Source organism: Nuphar pumila, chromosome 16, assembly GCF_984573655.1.
Source record: "Nuphar pumila chromosome 16, dmNupPumi1.hap1.1, whole genome shotgun sequence".
Lineage (NCBI taxonomy): Eukaryota > Viridiplantae > Streptophyta > Magnoliopsida > Nymphaeales > Nymphaeaceae > Nuphar > Nuphar pumila.
In genome coordinates, this window is record NC_143264.1 from 36,209,564 (window position 1) to 36,235,560 (window position 25,997).

Here is a 25,997-nt window from a genome sequence, read left to right on the forward strand (position 1 = left end):
ATTGATCAATGCATATACCTTAAGAAAAGTGAGAGTAAGTTCATTATATTGATGGTGTATGTGAATGACATTTTGCTGACAACCAATGATATAAAGTTATTTTAAGAGAAAACAGTTTCTTGCATTACATTTTGATATGAAAGATATGGGTGAGGCTGCTTATGTACTTGACATTGAGATCCGTCGAGACAGAGCAAAAAGTTTTCTAGGCCTCTCCCAAAGATCCTACATAAATAAGGTATTAAAGAGATATGGGACGAAGAATTATTTTCCTGGTACAACACCCATATCAAAAGGTGACAAATTGAGCCTAAAGGATTGTCCACTGAACGAAATTAACAAAACACATATGAATGCTTATCCATATGCATCAATTGTTGGCAGCTTGCAATACGCCCAGACTTGTTCACGTCCAAATATTTTCTTCGCAGTAGGGATGCTTGGTAGATTTCAGTCTAACCCAGGCATATCCCATTGGAAGGCTGCTAAGAAAGTCTTACGGTATTTGCAAGAGATAAAAGACTATATATTGACGTATCATAAAGTTGATCACCTCAAGGTCACTGGCTACTTAGATGTAGAGGTGGCAAAACCTGACCTGACCCGCCAACCCGCCTCTTAGGCGGGTTCAGGTTGGGCTTAAACTAACCCGTTTAATAAACGGGTCGACCCGCCTAACCCGTTTATTAAACGGGTTGGGTTCGTGTTAGGGGTATGCCAACCCGCCAACCCGCCAACCCGCCTGACCCGTTTAATAAATGGGTTAGGCGGGTGGGTCAACCCGCCAACCCACCTATCAACCCGTTTACTCGACCCAACCCGTTTATAAACGGGTTGGCGGGTCGTGTCGGGTTACCTGTTTAATAAACGGGTAGGGTTCGTGTTTGCCACAACGGACCCGTTTAATAAACAGGTCGGGTTCGGGTTGAGGTATGCTGACCCGCCAATCTACCGAGTCGACCCGCCAACCCAACCCGATTGCCACCCCTACTTAGATGTGGACTTAAGAGGATGCCTTGATAGTAGAAAGTCTATTGCTGGGTATGTCTTCTTACTTGCTGGGGGCACGATCTCTTGAAGAATTGGGAAGCAGACGACCATTGTTGCTTACACCATGGAGGCAGAATTCATAGCATTGTACGAAACTACTTCACATGCCATATGGTTGAAGAACTTCATATCACAGTTAAAAGTGGTCGATTCCATCGAGAAACCACTAAAGGTCTACTGTGATAATAAAGCTGTGGTGTCTTTTTCGAATAACAATAAAAGTACTACATCATGTAAGCATATGAAGCTAAAGTACTTTGTTGTTAAAGAAATGATAGAGAATCACGTAGTGCATATTGTTAATATTGGTACCAAATAGATGATTGTTGATTCTTTTACTAGAGGGCTAGCCCCAAGTTTATATTTCGAACATGTATTGAGGATGAGTTTGTTAAACTCTTTTTGACATATGCATATGAATAAAGTGATCACATTCAGCTTATTGATTATCTTTATGGTTGTTTGTCGTTAATCTCATAAGGATTAGAGATTCAACCAAGGATCTGTAGAATAGATTTGTAAAGGTCAATCTATTCATCAAGTCATTCTCATAAAGTTTTATGGTTAAGGGTTTATCGTCAGAACAAGTAGGAGAATGTTGGGATAAGCCACGATATGTGGCAGTTACCCACTTTTTTTGGTAATTTTTTCTTTTAGTGTTTCTTTCGATAAACATATAGGGATAAAATGATTACGCTAACCGTTTCTCTGCTGCAGCTATAAAGAGGGTATTCATGAGCGACCCTGCATAAGCGAGCATGCAGAGAAAAACATAGAAAAGGGTTAAGGGAGCAATTTACCTTTTCTGAGTTTTTCGACTAAAGAGAGAAGATGAATCCTACTCACTGATTACTGAAGGAGCTTGTGCTCATTGGAGGGTTGCAGTCCGACAAAAGAGTGAAGCTCATCCCGTTTCAGCCACCCGCGCCGATCATCAGTCGTCATCCGGTTCTTCGATGGCTGCTTCATGTATGCCTTCTCTGTTTTATTGTGCATTGGTGAAGATCCTCAAAACATCTTCTACCCAAGTGGATGAATCTTTTTCTATAAAGAAAAGGCCTTTTTTAAAAAAACTCTATGAGGGAATTTTTCTGAAAAACTGTACCCACTTTCAGAAAAGCGCAATCTTACGACATAAAGCATGAAAAAGGATCGTGATGTATAAAAAAATATCATGATTTTATGATTTTAAAAACGTTTTCGGTTTGCTCAACGCTTTTTCACAACATTATATAAATGAGGCCCTCTCTGTTTTTCCTCTTCACAGGCTCTTCAGCAAGGGAGTCTTACCGATCACTCTTGCTCGCTTGCTCCTGAAGAAGGAAAACAAGTTTTATTATTTGCATGGCTCACTCACTCGCTGCTTCAGAGACTCACCGTCTTCTGAAATCATCCTTTCTACCTCCCCTTCTTGCGAAACCCTCGCTGTTAGCCACCAGAGCGAACCTTCGGATGTCCACGCGTTCCACTCTCGTCCTTAACTCCTCCAATCGCAAAGAAGACATTCTGGGGGCCGTTCGCCTCTCCTTATCCAACACCCTCTCTGAAACCCACCTTCATGAAGCCATCCCTTCTCTCAGATCCAAGTCGAAAGGGAAGGTATGCCAATGTTTACCTGGTCCCAGCTTCTCTCTGTTCGAATAAAGAATTGGGTGTTACTTTATTTTGCAGGTTAGAGATGTCTATGATTGTGGGGATTATCTTGTTATCGTCACCACCGACAGGTTGAGTGCTTTCGATAGAGTCCTTGCTTCAGTTCCCTTCAAAGGCCAGGTTTTTTTTCTTCCCACTTTTTCATAGTTTTATCGCTTTTCTTTTTCTTTTCAGGTTTAGCATTCTATTTGTAACTAATGAAGGAACCATGGTGTTGTGGTTGATGCTATCGTAGTTCTATTATGATGGTTTTTGTTCTTTTTATTTGTGTTGGGTCTGCACATTTAATATGTGATTTTCTGAGGCTTGTTCTTCCTGCGTGCCTTCTGCTTTAGAAGCTATCTGTTGTTTGCTGTGTCTGTTAAACTTACTATTGTAAGTCTTGCCTTCAATCAAACTCCTTTTCCGTGTGTTTTTTTTAGGTTCTAAACGAGACAAGCTTATGGTGGTTTGATCAGACGCAGCACATTACTGAAAATGCTGTGATTTCTTCACCAGATAAAAATGTGACAATTGCAAAGAAATGTTCAGTTTTCCCAGTTGAGTTTGTCGGTGAGGAATGCCTATTCTGGTTTTGCTCTTCATTTCTTTTCCTTTCAGCTATTATTGCGTGAGTGGGTGTTACTATCATTGCATGAAAAATTGTGACTAACGTGAACCTACTACAGAAGATCTTTCTTAGGAGCCATTTGTAGATTTTATTTCTTTCACTTTGCTCTTTTTCTTTTTCCTTTATTTTAGTTCTTCAAATTGCTTTTTTTTTTTTCATCTTCAGTATCCCATGAAGCCTCATTTTATGAGGAAGTGATTCACAACTGTAGCTACATCCACAATTTGTTAGCAAGATGTAACGGTGAGGAAATCTTATTTAAAAGCCCTTTTAGCAAACCATAGTATAAGTCCACAGCGAAGTTAGTTCAAGTACCAGACACAACATTGTGGAATAAAACAGGAATTAACTTGGCCTGTAAATGTCCTAATTCCCTTTTACAAGCAAATCCTATTTACTCTGTGGCTAGGTATACTCCTCTGTAGTTACATATTTCTCTTTTACCGAAATGTCTAGCAAGATGTCCTCTCATCAGGAACACTTGCCAGTACAAAATCTAGTTAAAGAGTCAATAAAGATCTCCTGAAGTAGGCTTAAATGGTAATTTCCTAGTTTGTTCCATGAGAATTAGCAGCAAAGGGCACTCAGAATAAGATATTGGTATAACTTCAAAGCTGTAACATGTATACATGTGGTGCTTGGTGACTCCTCCGTATGAATCAGTTATTTGGTTCCTCATGGTCTAATTCAAGATCTTAACCCTTTCTTTGGCAATGCATTCAGTTTCTGCTAGCCTGACTGTGTTAAAAGGTTATGTCATAAATTGGTAAATTGAGTAAACTTCACTTGGATTCCTGGGTGACCGCAAGCCTGCAGTTCACCAGTTCTGATGTGGCTGTGTTATCATATGGGAGATGAAAATGTAGCATTGATTCTCCATATCTCTTTTTCAGTTGGAGCAATACTTGCACTGTATTTCCCCTTTGAACTGTGTTGTGAAAATTGTTAAGAATAATGTATCACTTTGTTATATAAGTATATATACAATAATATATTATATATATTATAATAATATATATAATATATATGTTGGGGGTCAAGTCAAACTAGTTTTGACTTGCTCCCAGCTCTCTCATTCTTTAATGAGCGATGGCTTCCTCTCTCTCAGTCACTTCTTCTCTCCTCTTCTCCTTTTGTTTTGCACTATTTTTTCTCTCTTTTTCTATAAATTGGTGTGTGTGTAAGGGTTGAGAGAGTGATGGGTAGTATTAGACTTGTGTGTTGAGTGTATTTGTAGTGAGATTTAAATGTAATTTTCTTTTTTTATTTTTAGTGTCCAGTATGAATAGAGTTATTCATTCACCAATGTATTTTTCCTTTTTGTATTTCTTAATGTCCATTATGAATAGAGTTATTCATTCACATTTTCATGTGTGTCCTTTTAGCTCTTAAGTTTGTGTTCAAATGTATAATGTTTTGATTCTTGAAATTCATCATGGAGTGCATTGGAATCTGAACCATTTCGTGACATGGTATCAGAGCCAAGCATCGGGGTCTTGGAAAAGATTTGTATTAATGAGTGAAAAAGATTCAAGGATTTTACATTCCGTTTTGTATCTATGGCTTCTTGTTTTTCATATGTATGATAAGTTTTAAAATGAATTATGTTAAAAAGAATAATAAATATTTTTTTGAAGTATATAAAAATTGTTGTGTTTTGATATATATATATATATATATATATATTGGATTATGGATATGTGTAGTGAAAATCTATATTTTGCAAAGATATATATGCTTTTGCACACTCACTTCATTTGAATAAAAATATATTTTTATATTGTGCCTTGTTGTGTATCCCCTTTGTGAGATTTGTAATTGTGTTTTTTTAGAACACCTCTTTTTGGTTTCCGTTGTGGGTATTGTGAGTGTGTTCCTTAGAGAACACCTTTGTAGTTATCCACTCAAGTTGAATATGTGGATTCTTAAAATATTATGTGTTTTGCAATGTACTAAAAATTCACATTTCTTAACGTATGTATGAACTATCTTTGTGAGATTTGTAATTGTGTTTTTTTAGACCACCTCTTTTTGGTTTCCGTTGTGGGTATTGTGAGTGTGTTCCTTAGAGAACACCTTTGTAGTTATCCACTCAAGTTGAATATGTGGATTCTTAAAATATTATGTGTTTTGCAAAGTACTAAAAATTCACATTTCTTAACGTATGTATGAACTATCTTTGGAATATTATGATGTGATCAAGCATGAACTTTTATCATGATCGATTTCTAATGAGGCCTTTTTGAATATGTTATTTCATATATATTTGTGCAATATTGCTCTATTAAGTAAACTTATTTTCAAATGACACGTGTTGAATTAAGATTTTCTTTTTGGCATATGCCTTAAAATGGCATAAGCATGACTTGTTATTATATAATAAATGTGTTTATATTTTGTGATTTCTCTCTTACGTATTGATATTCTATATCATGCTTATTGAAGAATGTTACATTATGAGAAAAGTCTCGTTTCTCTTTGTGAAGATTGTATATAGCCCTTAGTTGACTCTTTGTATCTCGCCCACTAGTGACTTTATATCTTAGTGGTTGTGCACTAGTGCACTTATGTTTTTTTATAACCCTTTGGGATTTTTCATATGATTGTCTTTAATTGCCTCATAGTAGACTTATGATTTAGCTCTAACCACTTATCATATGTGTTCTTGTCTCTTTAACGAGACTTATTGATCTTATGTATGTGATAATGCACTTGTTTCTTGTTGGTGGATTTATGATCTTTTAAAGGATTCTCAGACCTCATAATCCCATCACCTTTATGTAAGAGTGTTTATATTGGGTATGACTCATTATTTTCTTATTCAAGTTTGAGAAAATTGTTATAAGGCATCATGCATTGCATATAATTGCATCAATTGATATATTGTTGTGCATATGATTGCACTAATTTTATGCTAAGCCTTTTACCTAACTTTATTGTATTTGATTTGAAACTTATTTTTTCAAATAAGATATTTGATATGAACTCACTTATTTAAAAATTGAATTATGTAACTATGTATTGCCTTTTTATGATATTTGGATTGTCCATCACAGAATTTTATATGATGCATCATTCCTCTTGACCTTATTATTTTGAATTAGAGATGTTTGTTGGGGTGAGTTGTGTGCACCTCTTTTTATGTCATTTTAGATTGCCAACTTATAGTTTGACTCTAACTGATGGTTGGTTGATCTTGGGATTTATAAGTGTATTGTATCACTCATTTGTTGTTTGGCCATTGTTATTATTATGAATACTTATAACTCTGCTTATCGGTGACGACAATCTATTGTTTTGTACTATGGTGTTTCGAAAGATTGTTAAAATTGATATTTTTTTGGTGACATTAGTGTGTTTCTATTACAAGCTTTCTTACTTCGAGTATCTTATTCTTTTTATGCCTCTTATGTGAGTGTCATTATATGTAGACAAGAGATGTTTATATAGACCTTCTTGTGTGTTTTTGGCCCTTTAGTGGTGTAGAAGAAAGCAACCACCTGTGTAGAGAGAGAGAGAGAGTCGGCTGCACAGAAACTAATTTTCGTTTTCTTAGAGTAGGGCTTCTCTCTATATTAAATAGAGAGAGGCTAAAAGGAAAAATTACAACTAAGTCCTTATGAAAACAAAAATTCAAAACACCTCTAATATAAAAGAACTTTAACCTAAAAACCACCTATTCTCAACACTCCCCCTCAAGCTGGAGCATAGATATCAATCATGCTCAGCTTGTCACAACATTTTGAGAAATTTGGCCTAGCAAGAGGCTTTGTAAACATATCTGCAACTTGGTCTTCCGACTTTAGGTATTTGGTAGTGATATGACCAGCTTGAATCATATCTCTTACATAGTGGCAATCAACCTCAATGTGCTTTGTTCTCTCATGAAAGACAAGATTGTTTGCTATATATGTCGCCGCTTTGTTATCGCACATCATGGACATTGGAGAGGAAAACTTCACCTGGAGATCATGAAGAACAGTGCAAACCCACATCAATTCAGCAGCTGTTTGGGTCATAGCCCGATATTCTGATTCTGCACTCGACCTGGAAACCACATTTTGTTTTTTACTTCTCCACGAAATCAAGTTGTCTCCCAAAAACACACAGAATCCTGTGGTAGATTTTCTATCTACTACAGATCCAGCATAGTCAGCATCAGAATAGGCTACTATCTCCAGAGTTCCACCTTTCCTGAACAATAACCCCTTTCCAGGAGAGGATTTTAGATATCTAAAAATCATTATGGCTGCATTCCAGTGTACTTCAGTTGGTTTGTCCAAAAACTGACTAACTTTGCTTACTGCTAAAGCAATATCTGGCCTGGTCACACTTACATATAATAGCTTCCCTACTAGGGAGCGATAGCTTTTGCTATCAACTGGTTTTGACCCTTCTTCAAACAACTGAACTTTATGATCCATGGGGATATTTGCTGGTTTAGCTCCCAACATGTCCGTTTCCTTTAATAAGTCAAGAACATACTTCCGTTGAGACAAAACCATCCCTTCACAGCTCCTAGCAACTTCTATACCCAGAAAATACCTGAGTGAACCAAGGTCTTTTGTAACAACGTGTTTTTGAAGATGAGCCTTTGTGGCTTCAATAACTTTCACATCATCTCCTGTAAGAATGATATCATCCACATATACCACCATAACAACTATGCCAGAGTTAGTTTTCTTTATAAATAGTGTATGATCTGCTGCTGATCTATTAAAGCCAAAGCTTGACATCACTTCAAACAACTTTTGAAACCATGCACGCGGACTTTGTTTCAAGCCATAAATCGCCTTTCTCAATCTACACACTTTCTGACACTCCCCCTCAAGCTCGAATCCTGGAGGTTGTTGCATGTAAACGGTTTCAGATAGATCACCATATAGAAATGCATTTTTCACATCTAATTGGCACAGACTCCAACCATGCTGAACAACAACTGAGAGAACAAGACGGATGGTACCCATCCGTGCAACCGGAGAAAAAGTTTCAAAGAAGTCAATACCATATGTCTGAGTATATCCTTTCGCTACTAATCTGACCTTGTACCTTTCAATAGAACCATCAGATTTGTACTTTATTGTATACACCCATTTACATCCAAAAATGTCAGCATTTGCTGGGGAATCAACCAGATCCCATGTATGCTGAGATACTAAAGCATTTATTTCTTCTTGCATAGCCAACTTCCAGCGATTATCAAGTTCTGCCTGTTGATAGAGGAATGGTTTCAGCAGATAAGGCTGAAATAAAAGACTTCATCTGATTTCCAATTCTGGCATCGGAGACAAAATGAGATATGGGATATACGGTACATTGTCGTGTCCCCTTTCGTAGAGCAATAGGCCTGTTATCATCATCCTGAAGATCACTATTGTCAGTAGAACTTACCTCAGGAGAAGAAGAAGATGAAGGCTCTTGCGTAAGTGGAGCTCTACGCACATATACCAATGGAGGATTATTAAATCTGGAAGAGGATGAAGTTTGGTTCGGTAATGAGGGCACAAATTTCAAAGGAAAAGGAGGTATAGGTAATGGAAAAGACTCAGCTGGATCAACCTGCAGCGGGGAACCGGAAATAGAGTAATATGGAGAGGATTCCAAGAAAGATACATCCGCACTGATATACTCTCGGCGAGAAATATGATCATAACATCGATAGCCCTTTTGATTTTTTGGATAACCTATAAATATGCATTTTGTAGCTTGAACGGTTAATTTATCACGGTCAGGGCCAAGTTTGTGTACAAAACAAACACATCCAAATATTTTTGGTGAGAAAGAAAAAAGTGAGGCATTAGGTTTTAGAATTGTAATGGAATTTGATCACCCACAAAAGATGAAGGCATGCGGTTGATCAGATAGCAAGCAGTGGTAATCGCATCACCCCAGTATAACGCAGGAACATTGGATTGAATTATAATGGTTCTGGCAACATCAAGCAGCTGCCGATGTTTTCGCTCAGCCACCTCATTTTGTTGAGATGAATAGGCACATGAAGTTTGGGGTTGGATGCCATGATCTTGGTAAAATTGTAACAAACCTTTTGATTTAAACTCGAGAGCATTATCAGTGCGAACAATCTTGACAATAGATTCAAACTGAGTTTTTATTTCAAGAATTAAGGATTTGATAATACTTGGAACTTCAGATCGTTCCTTTATTAAAAATACCCATGACAACTTAGAGAAATCATCAACAATAACAAGATAATAACGACACTGAGTCCTAGTAGGAATCTTACTAGGACCCTATACATCTACATGAAGAAGTTCAAAAACTTTATTACTAGACTGACTCTGACTCGAAGGGAACGAACTTCGGTGATGTTTGCCCAATTGACATGCTTCACACTGAAATGATGTGGTGGAAGGAATCTGAGGAAAGACCGACCGAAACTTTGACAATGAAGGATGACCAAGACGACGATGCCACTGAACAAGACTGAATGAATGTTCCACTGCAGCATGAACAGTACCCATTGGATGATGTAGGTAGTAAATTCCATTTTCTTCATAGCCTCCACCAATCTTCTTCCCCGTTAGCAAATCCTGAAAATGACAACCCATTGGATCAAATATTACTCTACAGTTTTGTTCTTTTATAAGGCAACTAACAGAGAGTAAACTTTGAGGAAAGTTTGGAGCATGAAGAGCATTTTTCAACTGTATTGAGGAGGATATAAAAATATTTCCCTGACCAACAACCGGGGAGGAGCTCCCATCGGCTAATAAGACTCCAAGTTGAGCCTTAATATCCTTTAGATCTGAAAAAACACGTGAATTTCCACACAAATGTCTGGATGCATCAGAGTCAATAACCCACTTACTATTAGTCGAATGAAGATGATTTCCGGTTGAATAGGCAACACCAACTACTGGAGGGGTGGAACTCAAAGGTCGAAGAGCTATCAGCTCATCATATTCCGCACGACTAAGGGTGATACTACTTTCATTTGTAGAGATATTCTCTTGTACATTTGTTGCCTCGATAGTAGTAACATTTGCTTTAGGAGTATATGACTTTGATGAAGAAGAGGTTGGCCGACCATGCTTATCCTAGCAACGATCTTCTAAATGTCCAGATTTTCCACAGAATGTACATTGAAGCTTTCCTCTGCCTCCCATACCACGTCCACGTCCACGTCCTCGTCCTCTGATATTTTGAATATTTTCACGCCCATAACCAGATGAGACAACAAGAGCAGATGACTGAGTCACAGGCTGAGATTGTGGCAGAGAGATCGCAAGTCTACTCAGATGATTGTAGGCATCAGCAAGAGTGAGAACATCTGATCCAGTCAACATTTGAACTTTTGCAATAGAAAAATCTGAAAAAAGACCTGTAAGAAAACGAGCAACCATGGTTTGTTCTTGATGAACCTTTTGCTTCGAGCAACAAAGAGGCCTGTGAGCATTAAGTCTTTCAAACGCAGCTTTGACAGAGGCATAGTACTGAGCCAAGGTCTGATCTCCCTGTTGCAAATTATATATTTCTTGTTCGACTTGCAGGATACGACTCACATTCGTTTCTTGTGAGTATGTATCACGAAGATTGTCCCACATCAGTTTGGCAGTATTATAGTAGATCAATCCATCTGCAATATGGGGTTCGACACTATTCATGATCCATGACATAACTATGTCATTATCTTCATCCCAAGTAACATATTTTTCCAATTTCTCAGTGGGTTCGCCTTCCAACAAAATATGTTTTCGACGATGTCCAGATACCGACATCATAAAAGTTCTGGACCATCTGGCATAGTTGGTTTTATTCAACCATACGGAAGAGCCATACGAGAATGGGTTGGCAAAAGCCTTATACTCCCCAATATGTTCCATTTTAGAATCACATTTTGAATTTTCAGCCATACTGCTCACTTGAACAACAAGTATTCAAGTGGAACTTTTTCAACACTGTAAGAAATCAGTTCTGCTGTTAAAAAACAGCCCACAACCAGCAGGGAATCACTCCAGCTGCTTTCACGACAGAGGGATAGCTTGAACTAACACAACACGAAACAAAACTCGACACAGCAGGGAGTCACGACCAGTGCTGTACCCAAACACACCACGATAATATTCAATTGCAACACAGATGATCACGCCAACTGCTGTTCCCAAACCATATAAGGCATAACAGCCAATAAGACTTCAGAGGACAATTAAAGAGATCAAACATATCTCGATCACACGCAACAAGTATAGGAAATAAATTTCAGAATCACGGCAGGCACTCAATCAACACAAAAAAACATGAAAAATCACGGCTAGCACGCAACAACACATAGACTTGCTGCGTGACCCAAACATCCAACAACACAAACAACACAGCAGGAACAACCAACAGCATAAACAACACAGCAGTCACGGCAGACACTCAACAACAGGAACGCAACTCGTCAATGTCCAGGAAATCACGACAGGAGATCACGAAGAAAAAAAACTCCAGATTCCAAAATAAAAGAGGTTACGGCTCCAGGAAATCCTCGCTGGGAGCTCCATCCTTAGATCTGACGACAGATCTGGGTAACATCCCAGATCTGTTATCAGATCTTCCACAATCGCTGAACAACAAACCTGATTTCACGCAGTCGGGGTTTTTCTTTCTTCGTTGGTGATGATGAGCCTCTCGTGGGTGATGATGAGCCTCTCGTGATCACGCTCTCGAGATCGAGTGCTCTGATACCATGTAGAAGAAAGCAGCCACCTGTAGAGAGAGAGAGAGAGAGAGAGAGAGAGAGAGAGAGAGAGAGAGAGAGAGAGTCGGCTGCACAGAAACTAATTTTCGTTTTCTTAGAGTAGGGCTTCTCTCTATATTAAATAGAGAGAGGCTAAAAGGAAAAATTACAACTAAGTCCTTATGAAAACAAAAATTCAAAACACCTCTAATATAAAAGAACTTTAACCTAAAAACCACCTATTCTCAACAAGTGGCATTATGTCTATCCTCTTGTTCTAGTCGCTGATACACTTGATTTTTGAGGATTGGAGGTCTAGTAAGGTGATTGCTTTTGATGGTCAAACTAGTGTTTTGATTTGCAAAATTCATTCATTTTGATATATGAGATTTTTTAAATCTCTTCGTATTTTTCTAAACCCATTTGCTATTGCATGAGAAATGGTTATTAAAAATATTTTCATGCACCTTGCATTATAAATGCTTTAATTGCATGATTTATTCTGTCTTGGATATTCTGCATAAGTTTATTTTTTTGTTTTCTATAGCATATAAGTGGACTTTGTGCTTTTATTCTTGTCAGCCCGTAATAGGCACTTTCTTGTTCATATTCTTGTTTTTGTGACTAATGCTTCTCTAAACATTTCATTGGTAGAATTACATATTGTGTTGGGTGTGCCCATAGTGGCTATTATGTGCATTATGCTCTTGAGATTGTTGACACTTTGTATTATCGTTTGGTGAATTAATGCTTTTTAGCACTCAATATAGTGTTATTGATGCTTGGATTCTCTTGTATTTATGTTGATCCTCGTTACAATCATTTTTGTATTTTCGTTTATATTGTTTTCTAAACATCTGAAGGATATATTAGCTTACCTTGCAAATTGTTTGTGTGGTCCATAAGTGATCCCTTTTAGGTAATATTACTTCTAAAATGAAATTGAACTATGTATTTGACATTTCTCAAATCTTCGTAATTAAAATGATTTCTTGTCTTCCTCTGTGTAAAAAATGTTTTGTGATTTAAACTCTTTTGTGAGTTATTTCTTTAGTGATCACTTGTTTTATTCATTAATGTGAAAAATATGTGTATTGACTTTAAATGATGCATGCTTTCATGAATGTTTAAAGTGATTAATGATTTATAAACCTATCTTTTAGATATTTTATTCATGCATCTCTCATTTTGATATTATGCCCTTATGTTTTCTTATTACGACCTATGATTTCTCAAAATTAATGAGTTTTTAAATAACTTTTGAAAAATGCTAATTTGTCTTAGTAAATATTTTCTATATATTGTACTTTTGGTGTGTTTGTCCATCCTCTCTCCATAATATATAATTAATAATTTTTTCGAAATCTTTTTTTGATACATGTACATGTATAGTTGAGATATTTTGTGAGCTCTATTTCCAGGTTCTCAAGCTTTGATGATATTGGGAATCCTAGAGACCGGTTTAGAGCTGAAGATCAAGAGTACCCTTTAAGGAAGCAATGAATGAAAGTACTTGTTGAAGTCAAATCTAATGGGTTCTTTGCTTGTATTTGCAAACTTACTATGAGTCATTGTAAGTTTGAGGGGTGTGTTAAGATTAATGTATCATTTCCTTATATAAGTATATATACCTATACATATATATATTGTTTAATATATATATTGTTTTATATATATATATATATATATATATATGTTGGGGGTCAAGTCAAACTAGCTTTGACTTGCTCCCAACTGCTAGAATTCTAGCTGTTGGGATCTCTCTCATTCTTTAATGAGATGAGTTCCTCTCTCTCATTAACTTCTTCTTTCTTTCTCTCCTCTTCTCATTTTGTTTTGCACTATTCTTTCTCTTCTATAAATTGGGGTGTGTGTACGTGTAAGGGTTGAGAGACTGATAGGTAGTATTAGACTTGTGTGTTGAGTGTATTTATAGTGAGATTTAAATGTAATTTTCTTTTTCTATTTTTAATGTCCATTATGAATAGAGTTTTTCATTCACCAATGTAATTTTACTTTTTGTATTTCTTAATGTTCATTATGAATAGAATTATTCTTTCACATTTTCATGTGTATCTTTTTAGCTCTTAAGTGTGTCTAAATGTATAATGTTTTGATTCTTAGAGTTCATCATGGAGTGCATTGGAATTCGTACAATTTCATGACAGAAATAAGGCTTTTACACTTTTTTTCCTTATGAGTTTGGGTAGTTTTCTCAATGGCATTAGCCTTTCTTTCATATTTAATCTAAAACTTTCAAGTTTCCTCATGAATGTGTAGGTATTCTATTCTGTAATATCTCGTAAATTTTTTCGATATTTTAAAGTTCGAAAATACAGTTTTTAGTTAGATAATTATATTTAATATGTCAAAAAAATTGAAAATGATAAATATGGGCTGATGTCAACATGGGCCTGGACATGGTCTAGGGCCTGTCCAGGGCCCATTGAAGAGATCCATGTATGATATAACACCTGTGAATTTTATTCATTTTTAACTTTTAAATTCAAGCAAAATTCAGGTTAAAATATGGTGAAATTCAAGAGTTAAATGGACCTAGGACCCTAGTTAGATCCGTTATGAAACGTAGATCTCGTAGGAGATCTGATTTGACGATTTTGGATATGGGTTGGTCAAGAAAATGCGTTTTTCAAATTAGACCAGCCTTTATTTTGGGTCTTTTTCATTTGGATCGGAGTCGGCCAACCTATATACATTTGGGTTGATGTCAATATGGATTTGGACCTAGTCCAAGATCTATATTGACTAGTGCCATGCATGGGTGGAAATTCAAATGGATATGGATTTGGATCATGGGTCCAACCCAGACTCATAATCTTTTCATAACAAAAAAAAAAGTTAAAACTTGAAACACACACACACACAAAATAGAGTAGAGTACCCCAAACAATAACTTACTAGAAGTGGTTATGGTAGGACTTAAGCCTATCTAGAGTGGGTGTCACCCTGTAGAAGGTACATTTAATATACAGTGAGAGACAAAGCCCCTCTCTCTCTAAAAAGTGAACTAGAGAGAGAAACAGAGGGTGGAAAAGAGGAAAAAGAAGAGAGAGAGAAAGAGAGAGATCTTCAATGTCTCCTTTAAGTTTTTTTTTTTTTTCTGATTTGAAAGCAAGGTATGTGATTCTTTCTCCATCAATCAAAGAGATTAGCATGGGTCGAACGATGCATGGGTTTAAGAAAACTTGTTTATGAAATCCAAACTAGTATTAACAGGGATGGGTTTCTGCAGGCTGGGGAAAAATCGCAGCCTGCATAACTGCGTCTGAAATAAATTTTCTTTCTATGATCAGTCCAACCCCAACGAGAGTTGGGTTTGGACAGATCTGGGGTTTGATTCATACCTAACAGGGAAACATACTGTTAGTTTTAGGGTGCTGTTATTTTTTTTTAATTTCTGCAGATTTCTGTCATTTTTGCTGTGATTTAGTCACCTCAGGTTTGAATGGGTACCTTTAATGGTAACCCCAGTTTATATATATATATATATATATATATATACCCACTTTGTTTATGACTGATTTCTACTGGGTTTGTAAGTGAAGACTTAAAAATCTGTCCAATAATCGCATGCATGTTGGGGTTCATGGATTGAGATCCATTAGAATGCAACATGGGGCTCAAGTTTTATTTAGGACCAGATTAATGTGATTCGAAACCCTTGTTTTCTTTTCCTTATGTATTCAGAAAACTCTATTTAGCATATGTCATGTTCATATGCACAGTTTGATCACTTTCAGGTTTAGCTTATTTTTGAAATCTGTTTTCTTTTATCAATTTAATCCTTAAAAGAAGATTAAACATTATGCAGATTTTTACCATTCCTTGAGGCTGTGATTTAGTCAGCTTCTTTTGATTTCTTTGTGTGTTTCGTTATGCCCGATGCATGGGTGTTGGATATGGTAAGAATCGGCATCCTGTTTGTGTTAACAGACAATTTTATGCAAAAAAAAAAGAAACATTAGAATGTGTCAGTCGCAAGCAGTTCCGATTCCGATCTGAACCCAAAACAGGTTCAGATCGTTCTCAGTCTCAGACTGAAGGTGTATCTTATGCTGTTAGTTCTTTACTGTTTATGCTATGCCTTTAGTTCTTTACTGTGCATGTTAAGTTGTTCGCTACTGTATATGTTTAGAACCCGTCAGGTTTCGGGTTCACGATTTTTCTTGATCTTTTAATCTGAATGGAATCAATGAATCTGATATATATATATATATATATATATATATATATATATATATATAGAGAGAGAGAGAGAGAGAGAGAGAGAGAGAGAGAGAGAGAGAGAGAGAGAGAGAGAGAGAGAGAGAGACATATGTGTATATATATACTAAATCATTTTTCGAAAGAAGTTTTGAAAATACTGAAAGTTGTTCATGCTGTCCCAAATGTTCAACTTCTTTTGGAACCACAAAATTTACCGGTCTTGGATAATTAACTATATATGAACCGAATGATTGTTGCCATTTGGTTTGTTGTGGATATTTAATTAAATTTGATTCTAAAAGAAAGTTTGGCATGTTATAAAAATTTGATTTCTGGCATGTCATAAAATCTGATTTCATGCATGTAAAAGGAATCTAGTTAGAAATCAAATTGGAATCTGATTATTTTTAGTTGCCTAAAACTTTGATATGCTTGGCTCGATGTGCATTCATTTATTTGTTCTGAATATGCATTGATGTTGCATTGTGAACACCAGCTTGGATATCTTTGTGTGATTTATGTTCACTGAAATTTTGCAATGTCACTTAAATTGTTATTTATTTGTATAGTGATTATGTGCGAACCACTGATGGGCCTTTGGAGGGCAGGAGCATGTGTTGCTCATGAGATATTTAACTGTAAATGCATTGCAAAACGATTTTGAAAATTTGTTTTTGAAATAGTTATACTGATGATTTGATAGGACAAGGGCGTTGCTCATGTTGATTTGCATAACTGTTCTTGTGTAAAGAACTTTTAATTAATTAAGAGGTTAAAAGAGACCAAACAATGTAATAATTTTCTTTTTTGGTTCTCCTTTAAAAGGGTGAGAACCTTTGATGGCGATCATGGGGACCGTGAGGATACTAAACACCGTGTGTATTTGTTGTTCTTAAGAACCCGATGAGTGGTTCATGTTCCAGACCACGGTTGTAGGAAATTTTCAATTACTTTGCCTAGGGATGGTGTTGTTGACTTAGTTGTAATTATTGGTATACCAAGAAAGTGACATCAATGGATTCCGATTGATGGTGATGATTCTTGATATCGGTTGGAGAACAAATATAAAACTCAGTAATTAAAATACAAATTATGTGTCAAGTTACGGCTGAGAACTGCTTTGAACCTCGAAAACTTTGCCCGTTTTGAGTATCCGCGAGTTTATATGAAAGTGAAAATTGAATTTGTGTGCATTAAACATAGACATGCATGCAGAAACAATTCTGATAATTTAACTTAAAAAATTATTCATGCATCTCTAAATGTTTAGCATTAATTTTATGCATCTCTAAATATTTAATTTAGTATTAAATTGTTGAATGCTTGCTTGAACTGCTTAAATGATAAGTTTGTTCTGATGATATGTTACCTGTGATTCCTTTTAAACTTGTGTATGATTTGATTTATGCCAATTTCCTTACTATTGGCTTGTGATTCCTCTTAAACTTGTGTATGATTTGATTTATGCCAATTTCCTTACTATTGGCTCGTACGAGAACTTCGGTTCTTACTCGTTTTCTAAAAATGTTTTCAGGTAATGAGGCTCCGTGATGATGGAACTGAGACTCGAGGTTTATGGTCTGGTGGCCCGGGTTCTGACGTACACTGGACGAGTTGGATTTCATTTGAACATTTATTTGGAACCTTATTGACATTAATTGATTTATTAAATGAAATTTCAGTTCGTGGTTTAAGTTGATTCTATGTTTGAAATGGTTGATTAGTTGAGGATATTAAATATGTAATGTGCCCTTGATCTTTGGGAGGTTTTAAAAAATTGTTTAAAAAAAAGAAAATTTTTGCATTTTTCGACGGTCAGTTTTGGGTCGTTACATGTTCTTTGCTATCAAGGGTCAAATTATCATTTTCCTGAACATGTGACAATCATTCACTTGGACTACATACTGTGAAAATCTCTATAAAAAGAGATTTTGTGTATAAATACAATGCTAGAAATACGAAGTGTGCACAAAGGCACAAAGGAGAACTCTCACAAGTGCACAAAGGCATGGATACAAATGCACACAAGCATAAAAAATATCAACTTCAATATATTGGGTCCCAAGAAGGGCTTTACAAAAGCATAGCCAAAACTAGAGGGGGATCACCCCTATATATACACCACAAAGGGGAGCCACCTTGGGAGCTCCCAAAGGAGTCGCGGTCACATTTGTGACAGTTGGGGGCTCTCCAACGACTCTTTTGGGGACCCTTCCAAGGTGGCACGAAAACCACAAAAAAAGAATAAAAGAAAAATAAAAAATAAAAAATAAAAAATAAAAAGAATACAATCATATTCCTAAGTGGAATATGCATAACATGGGAAAATACAAAAATACCCTTTTCGGGTATTATGATCAAAATAAATAAATATATATGTATATATGTATAGAGATATGTATACATATATATATATATAATATATGTATACATATCTTTATATATATACTAATATATATACGTACATAAGAATTACATTTTAACATCCCCCCTCAAAATTACGGTGCGATAACCGCAAGTTTGCCCAAAAGAAAATGAAACCGAGGGGAGCAAAGCGCCTTAGTGAAGAAGTCCGCTAGTTGATACTCCGATGTCATATATGGAAGGTCGATGGTTTTTTTCAAATATTCTTTTCGAACATAATGGCAGTCCATCTCTATGTGCTTCGTGCGTTCATAAAAGGTATGATTTTTTGCAATGTATATCGCACTCTTATTGTCACAGCATAACTTTGTCGGTTCTAGAATATGAACTCCCATATCTTCTAGCAGACGCCGAATCTATACTATTTCCATGGTTCTATACTCAACTTCGGTGGAGGACAAAGAGACCTTCTGTTGCTTCTGACACCTCCAAGAGACCAACGATTGACCAACGATTCACCTAAAAAGATACAGAAACCAGTGGTGGAGTGACAATTATTATGGTCACCTCCCCAATCAGAGTTCGTATATGCAATTAAATTTAATTTAGAGGATGAAGAAAGAAATACTCCCTTATTTGCTATTCCCTTTATATATCTGATGATTCGAAGTACTGCACTCATGTGAACCGATGCCGGAGCATGTTGGAATTGACTTGCAATGTGAATTACATGAGATATGTCAGGCCTAGTGATGCTAAGATACATCAATGACCCAACCAACTGTCTGTAAGGTATAGGATTATCCAAAATAATCCCATCATCGATCCTCATCTTGGATCCAACAACTTCGGGTGTTTCACAAATTTTGTCATCAATAATGCCTGACCTGTCAATAATCTCACAAGCAAGCTTAGTTTGGGATAAAAAATATCCTTTATGAGAGAAATCAACTTTAATGCCCAAAAAGTATGTTAGAAAACCTAAGTCTGACATGTCAAAATTTTCAGTTAGCGCAAACTTAATTTTTTTAATTCCTTTGATATCATTGTAATGAAATATGCGGAAAAGAAATGTATATCCTACAATGGACATTCACACATAGAAATCAAAGAACAAGTCCAAAAGAGGACATACACAAAAGCCAATAATGGCTAGAAAGCATAAAATCTTATAAATGCACTAAAGGGCTTGAAGAAGCCACACATTACAAAGGGGGAGACCCCACTTATTTATAGGCAAGAGAGGAGTGAGGGAGAGTTAGAGAAAAGCAAGAGAGAGGGACCATTGGGAGTCCCAACAAGGAGTCGTTGGGCTCCCAACGGTCACAATTGTGACCGTTGGGGGCCCAACGACTCTTTGTTGGGGCCCTCAATGGCTATGCATTAAATGCACAAAAGAAACAAAAAAAAAACAAAAAAAGAAATAAGAAAAAATAGAAAAAGAAAAAGAAAAAGGAAAAAGGAAGAAAAGGAAAAAGTCTAAAATGCCCCTATTGGGCGAGATTACAAAACTACCCCTTATCGGGTAGTGACTGTTAAATATATATATATATATATATATATATATATATATATATATATATATATATATATATATAAATATATGTATTACATATATTTTAACACCCTCCCTCAAGCTTTACGGGGATACAACGGAAAGTTTGTTGAGAAGAAACATGAAACGAGGAGCAACAAGAGCTTTGGTGAAGAAGTCCGCCAACTGGTATTCGGATGTGACGTACGACAGTGCTATGGTTCCTTTTAGGTATTCATCTCGAACATAATGGCAATCCATCTCAATGTGTTTAGTACGCTCATGGAAGGTGTGGTTGCTTGCAATATAGATAGCACTCTTGTTATCGCAACACATCTTCGAAGGAATTGAGATGACGATGCCCATATCACAGAGGAGACTTCTAAGCCACACAAGCTCCATGGTTATAGTGGCCATTGCACGATATTCCGCTTCAGTTGAGGACAATGATACTTTATGCTGCTTCTTGCATCTCCAAGAAATCATAGAGTCACCTAAGAAAACACAACCAGTGGTTGAGAAGAGGAGGAAAGAAAAACTCTCTTAGTTATGGTGTTTTTAATGTATCTGACAATCCTTAAGACTGCACTCATGTGCACAGTTTTAGGTGCATGTTGAAACTGACTGACGGAGTGAACTGCATGAGCTATGTCTGGCCGAGTGATGGATAAGTATGTCAAAGACCCAATGAGTTGACGGTAGGGAGTAGGATTCTCAAGAAGTGTCCCATCTTCCAGCCTTAGCTTTGCATTGATAACCTCAGGGGTTTCTGTCTTCTTATCATCCGAAATTCCAGACTTGGAACAAATGTCAGCAGCAAGTTTCATCTGAGAGAGAATATACCCTCGGGGTGAATATGCAACTTCAATACCTAAAAAATATCTTAAGAAACCAAGGTCAGACATGTCAATTTTTTTTTTTAAATTTTCTTAATATCATGGATTCCTTGCTCATCACTTCCAGTGATGATCATATCATCAACATATAGTAGTAGAATAACTACAGAGGACCCTGCACTTTTCACAAATAACGCAGTGTCAATATAACATGAACGAAAATTTAGGCTAGTCATTACATTGCTAAATCTATCATGCCAAGCCTTTGAAGCTTGTTTTAACCCATAAAGTGTCTTTTTTAGTTTAAGAATTTTGTTTTCACCAATAGATACTCATGGTGGAGGATCCATATAAACCTCTTCACTTAGTTCACCATTAAGAAATGCGTTCTTAACATCCAATTGATAGATAGGCGATTTTTTAACAGATGCAACCGCAATAAGAGTCCTAACACTAGGCATTCTAGCTACGGGAGCGAAGGTTTCTTCATAGTCTATTCCGTACTTTTGAGCATATCCTTTGGCTACCAACCTAGCTTTATAACGTTCTAATGACCCATCACTTTTAGTTTTAATTTGAAGACCCATCTACATCCAATAGACTTCTTTCCCGTGGGTAATGAAGTTATTTCTCAAGTTTTAGCCTTTTCAAGGGCACTAAGTTCTAATTTCATGGCTTCAACCCATTGAGGAATGTTTTTGGCTTCATTATAGTGTGATGGTTCATGATAAGAGTGTAATACAATTAGGCATGCCCTATATTTAGGTGTTAGGGACTCATAGGAAACAAACCTATTAGGAGGATTGGAGATTCGGCTAGATCTCCTTAAAGAAGTTTCTTCTATGTTGGAACTTTGAGAATATTTTTCTAAAGCGCTTATGGGAGTTTCTTGACCGCGCCTAGCATAGGTTTGAATTGACCTATTTTCAAAATCATTACTTCCATTTTCAACATTACTAAGAGGAGTATCCTCTAAATCATTAGGAACATCCTCTACGTGAGGAGTCAATCTTCTTGAGAAAGAAGATCAAATAATAAAGCATATTCGCTTTCATCAATATCTTTATTTTTCTCAAAGCCGTTCTCATTTTCTAAAAAGGTAACATCTTTGGATACATATAGTTTGTTACTTTTGGGATCGAAGCACGTAAAACCTTTTTGATTTTCTCCGTATCCTAAGAACACGCATTCGATAGCTTTGGGAGATAACTTATCTCTTTTATGTGTAAGGACAAAACACTTACACCAAAAAATTCTTAATCTATTAAAATCAGGTGTTCTTTCAAAAAGTTTTTCATATGGAGATATACTTTGTAGGGATGAAGATATCATTCTATTTATCAAATAAGTGGAGGTTAAGGCGGTTTCGGCCCAATAACATTTTGGAATTTCTTTGGAAATGAGAAGAGTCCTAGTGGTTTCCAAGATGTGTCTATGCTTTCTCTCGGCTAGACCGTTTTGTTGGGGAGTCCTAGGAAATGACCTTTGATGACAAATTCCATTGGTTTCCAAATATTCTTGAAATTCATTTGACATATATTCTCCACCGGAATCGGATCGAAGAATGAAGATATTAGTTGAAAATTGATTTTTGACAATCATATGAAATTTTTTAAAGAAATTAAAAACTTCGGATTTTAGATTGAGAAAATAGATCCAAACATATCGAGTGAAATCAATAAAAGTAACATAATATGAGTATCCTCCTTTTGATATGACCGGAGAAGGACCCCAAACATCCGAATGAACTAAGGTCTTTTGGACACAAATGTTCTCTTTGGAAAGGGGAATGAATTTCATTTTTCCAAAAATACAACTCTTGCAAACAAAATGTTTCTCATTACAAATTTTTTTTCCAAAAGGAAAGGAGTACATTTTTGAGAAGCTTGGATGTCCAAGTCTTTGATGCCAAGTTTCTATATTTTTATCTTGGACATGATTACAAAATGATTTAATGAAAAGTTTCAAATTGTTCATGTAGTAGAGATCTCCCCTCCTATGGCCTTGCCCAATCCGCTTCCCGGACTGGAGATCCTGTATAGAGCAATCCTTGGTTGAGAAGGAGATTTCACATCCATGATCACATATTTGAGAGACAGATAAAAGATTTAAATTAAGTTGAGGTACTACTCTTACATTTGACACAAAAAAATCTTATGAAAAGTCTAAGGTTCCAAAACTTTTAACTTGTAAAGAGGTACCATCGGCGGTGGAAACAAAATAATTTTTGGAGTTGCTACATACATTGGATAGTCCATTTTCAATAGGGGTCATATGAAAAGATGCTCCAGAATCAAGAATCCAAGAAGGCGTACCTGGAGGAGAAGAAGAGGCAATGGCGGCTCCCGAAGTTGACGACGATTTGAGTAGAATTTGAAGTGCTTCGGATAGTTGAGCAAGGGAAAAGGACTTTTTCCCTTTCATTGGCTCCTCCTTCTTTTGTGAGGTTTCTTCAATAATAGCAACTTTACCTTTTGGAGGTTCATTTATCTTTGGACAATTAGGTCTTATATGACTCGGTTCTTGACAATGATGGCAAATGGCTTTCCTATAATTGCCATTATAGTTATTTTGCCTCCTAAAGTGTGGAGGCTTATATGCTTTCATATGATTGCCGGGTTTAGACACAGCAAAAACTTCATCTCCTCCTTTAATCATGCCAAAACGCGTTTTTTCTTGACATATTTCGGCTATGGCATCTTCCAATGGAAGCGGTTTTGATCTATGAAAAAGGGAGGACCTAACTTGTTCATATTCGGGCCTAAGCCCATGTAAAAATTGGAAAAAGTGTTCTTTCTCCATTTGTTCTCTTCTCATTTCCACATCTTCACTTGATACCCATTTGGGTTCAAGAAGGGATAGCTCATCCCATAAAGGTCCAAGAGTGCTATAGTAATCTCTTACACTCATTTCACCTTGCTTAATGGTACATATTTTTTCTTGGATAAAAAATTGACGAGCAAGGTCTTTTTGGGTGTACATACCTTTCATAAAGAACCATGCTTCATTTGCTAGGCGGAATTTAGCAATGTTGGCGCAAATCTTTAGCTCCACGTTGTTCATGAACCATGCACGAATTTTTGCATGCTTACTTTCCCAATCTTCTACCTTGGATTGGTGATCTTCAATAGCCTTCATGCGAGCATTTCCTTCTAGAGCTTTTTCTTGATCACCATCAATTTTTGTAAGTTGAAGTTGAGGTTCCTTAATGGTGCCCATAACATATCCTCAAAGCTTTTTACCTTTGAGGTTGTTCTCCATGGCGGCGGCCCACATCATGTAGTTAGTACCATTAAGCTTGAAGGAGAGATCAATCTTTTGTTCTCCTTCCATTATATAATCAAGAATGGAGGACAAACAAAGAGAGAGATAAAACAAGACAACTAGCTATATGAATCAAGAGCACAACCAAGGCTCTGATACCATGTAATGAAATATGCGGAAAAGAAATGTATGTCCTACAATGGACATTCACACATAGAAATCAAAGAACAAGTCCAAAAGAGGACATACACAAAAGCCAATAATGGCTAGAAAGCATAAAATCTTATAAATGCACTAAAAGGCTTGAAGAAGCCACACATTACAAAGGGGGAGACCCCACTTATTTATAGGCAAGAGAGGAGTGAGGGAGAGTTAGAGAAAAGCAAGAGAGAGGGACCATTCAGAGTCCCAACAAGGAGTCGTTGGGGGCCCAACGACTCTTTGTTGGGGCCCCCAATGGCTGTGCATTAAATGCATAAAAGAAAAAAACAAAACAAAAAAGAAATAAGAAAAAATAGAAAAAGAAAAAGAAAAAGGAAAAAGGAAGAAAAGGAAAAAGTCTAAAATGCCCCTATTGGGCGAGATTACAAAACTACCCCTTATCGGGTAGTGACTGTTAAATATATATATATATATATATATATTACATATATTTTAACAATCATCACCTGTAATTAACATGTCATCAACATATAGCAGAAAGATTACAATTCCTGCATCAGATTTCTTTACAAATAAAGCAGTGTCGGGGCATAACATGAGACAAATCTATTTTCTATCATTAAACTGTTAAATCGGTCATACCAAGCTTCGGGAGCTTGCTTTAGACCATAAAGAGCTTTTCGTAAACGGAGAACTTTATCATTAGGGCAATCCATTCCAGGAGGAGCAGTCATATAAACTTCTTCATTTAAATCTCCATTTAAGAAAGTATTTTTAACGTCCATTTGATAAATGTTCTATTTTTTAATTGATGCGATGGTAATAAGGCATCTAACTGTAACCATACGAGCAATGAGGGCAAACATTTTATCATAGTCTACCCCATATTCTTGCCCATATCCCTTAGCAACTAGACACGCCTTATATCTCTCAAGAGTTCCATCACTCTTGGTTTTAACTTTAAAAACTCACATACATCCTATACTTATACTTTTCTTTGCTTTAGGAAGATCCTGAAACTCCCATGTTCTAGCTTTCCTAAGAGCCCTTAGTTCATTTTCCATGGCTTTTACCCATTCATTCATCTTTTTGGCTTCTTAAAAAATTTTGGGCTCAACGTATGAGTGTATGGCACTAAGACACACTCTATGTTTGGGAGAAAATGAGTCATAAAATATAAATCTAGAAGGAGGTCTCCTATTCAGTTCTTTGAGAACTTTCACTCAAAGTGATTGTTTCACTAGGCTCACTATATTTTTCTATAGCACTTTTAAAACTGCTTTGGTCTCTATGTCTGTAAACAACAGGTTCCCTAGAAGATTTATCATCAGCCTCATGATAGATAAAAGGCTGAGGAGGATTGCTATTATCTTCTACTTCATTTTCACTTGGTGTGAATTCCTCGTCACTGATGTCATCATCTCTTGACAATAGATCAAATAAGAAGGAATAATCCATATTCTCTTCATGAGATTCATATTTTTCAAACCCACTAATATTTTCTAGAAATCTTACGTTTCTAGACACATAATTTATCATTCTTGATTTGGAGAAGGCATACGATAGAGTACCTAGGGATGTTCTCTGTTGGACAATGACGAAGAAAGGTGTTTC

General features: G+C 36.3%; 1 protein-coding gene across 2 annotated transcripts in view; it reads left to right on the top strand.

The window, feature by feature from the left end:
- The first annotated feature begins 2,319 nt into the window (after nt 1-2,319).
- Nucleotides 2,320-25,997, top strand: part of LOC149813173 (phosphoribosylaminoimidazole-succinocarboxamide synthase, chloroplastic-like) — a 33,522-nt gene continuing 9,844 nt past the window's right edge. For both annotated transcript variants that reach the window (XM_089991390.1, XM_089991391.1), the window contains exons 1-3: nt 2,320-2,649; nt 2,722-2,823; nt 3,126-3,255. In XM_089991390.1, coding sequence (XP_089847516.1) covers nt 2,395-2,649; nt 2,722-2,823; nt 3,126-3,255 — 487 coding nt within the window. In that variant the 5' untranslated portion in view covers nt 2,320-2,394. The remainder of the gene's footprint in view (nt 2,650-2,721; nt 2,824-3,125; nt 3,256-25,997) is intronic.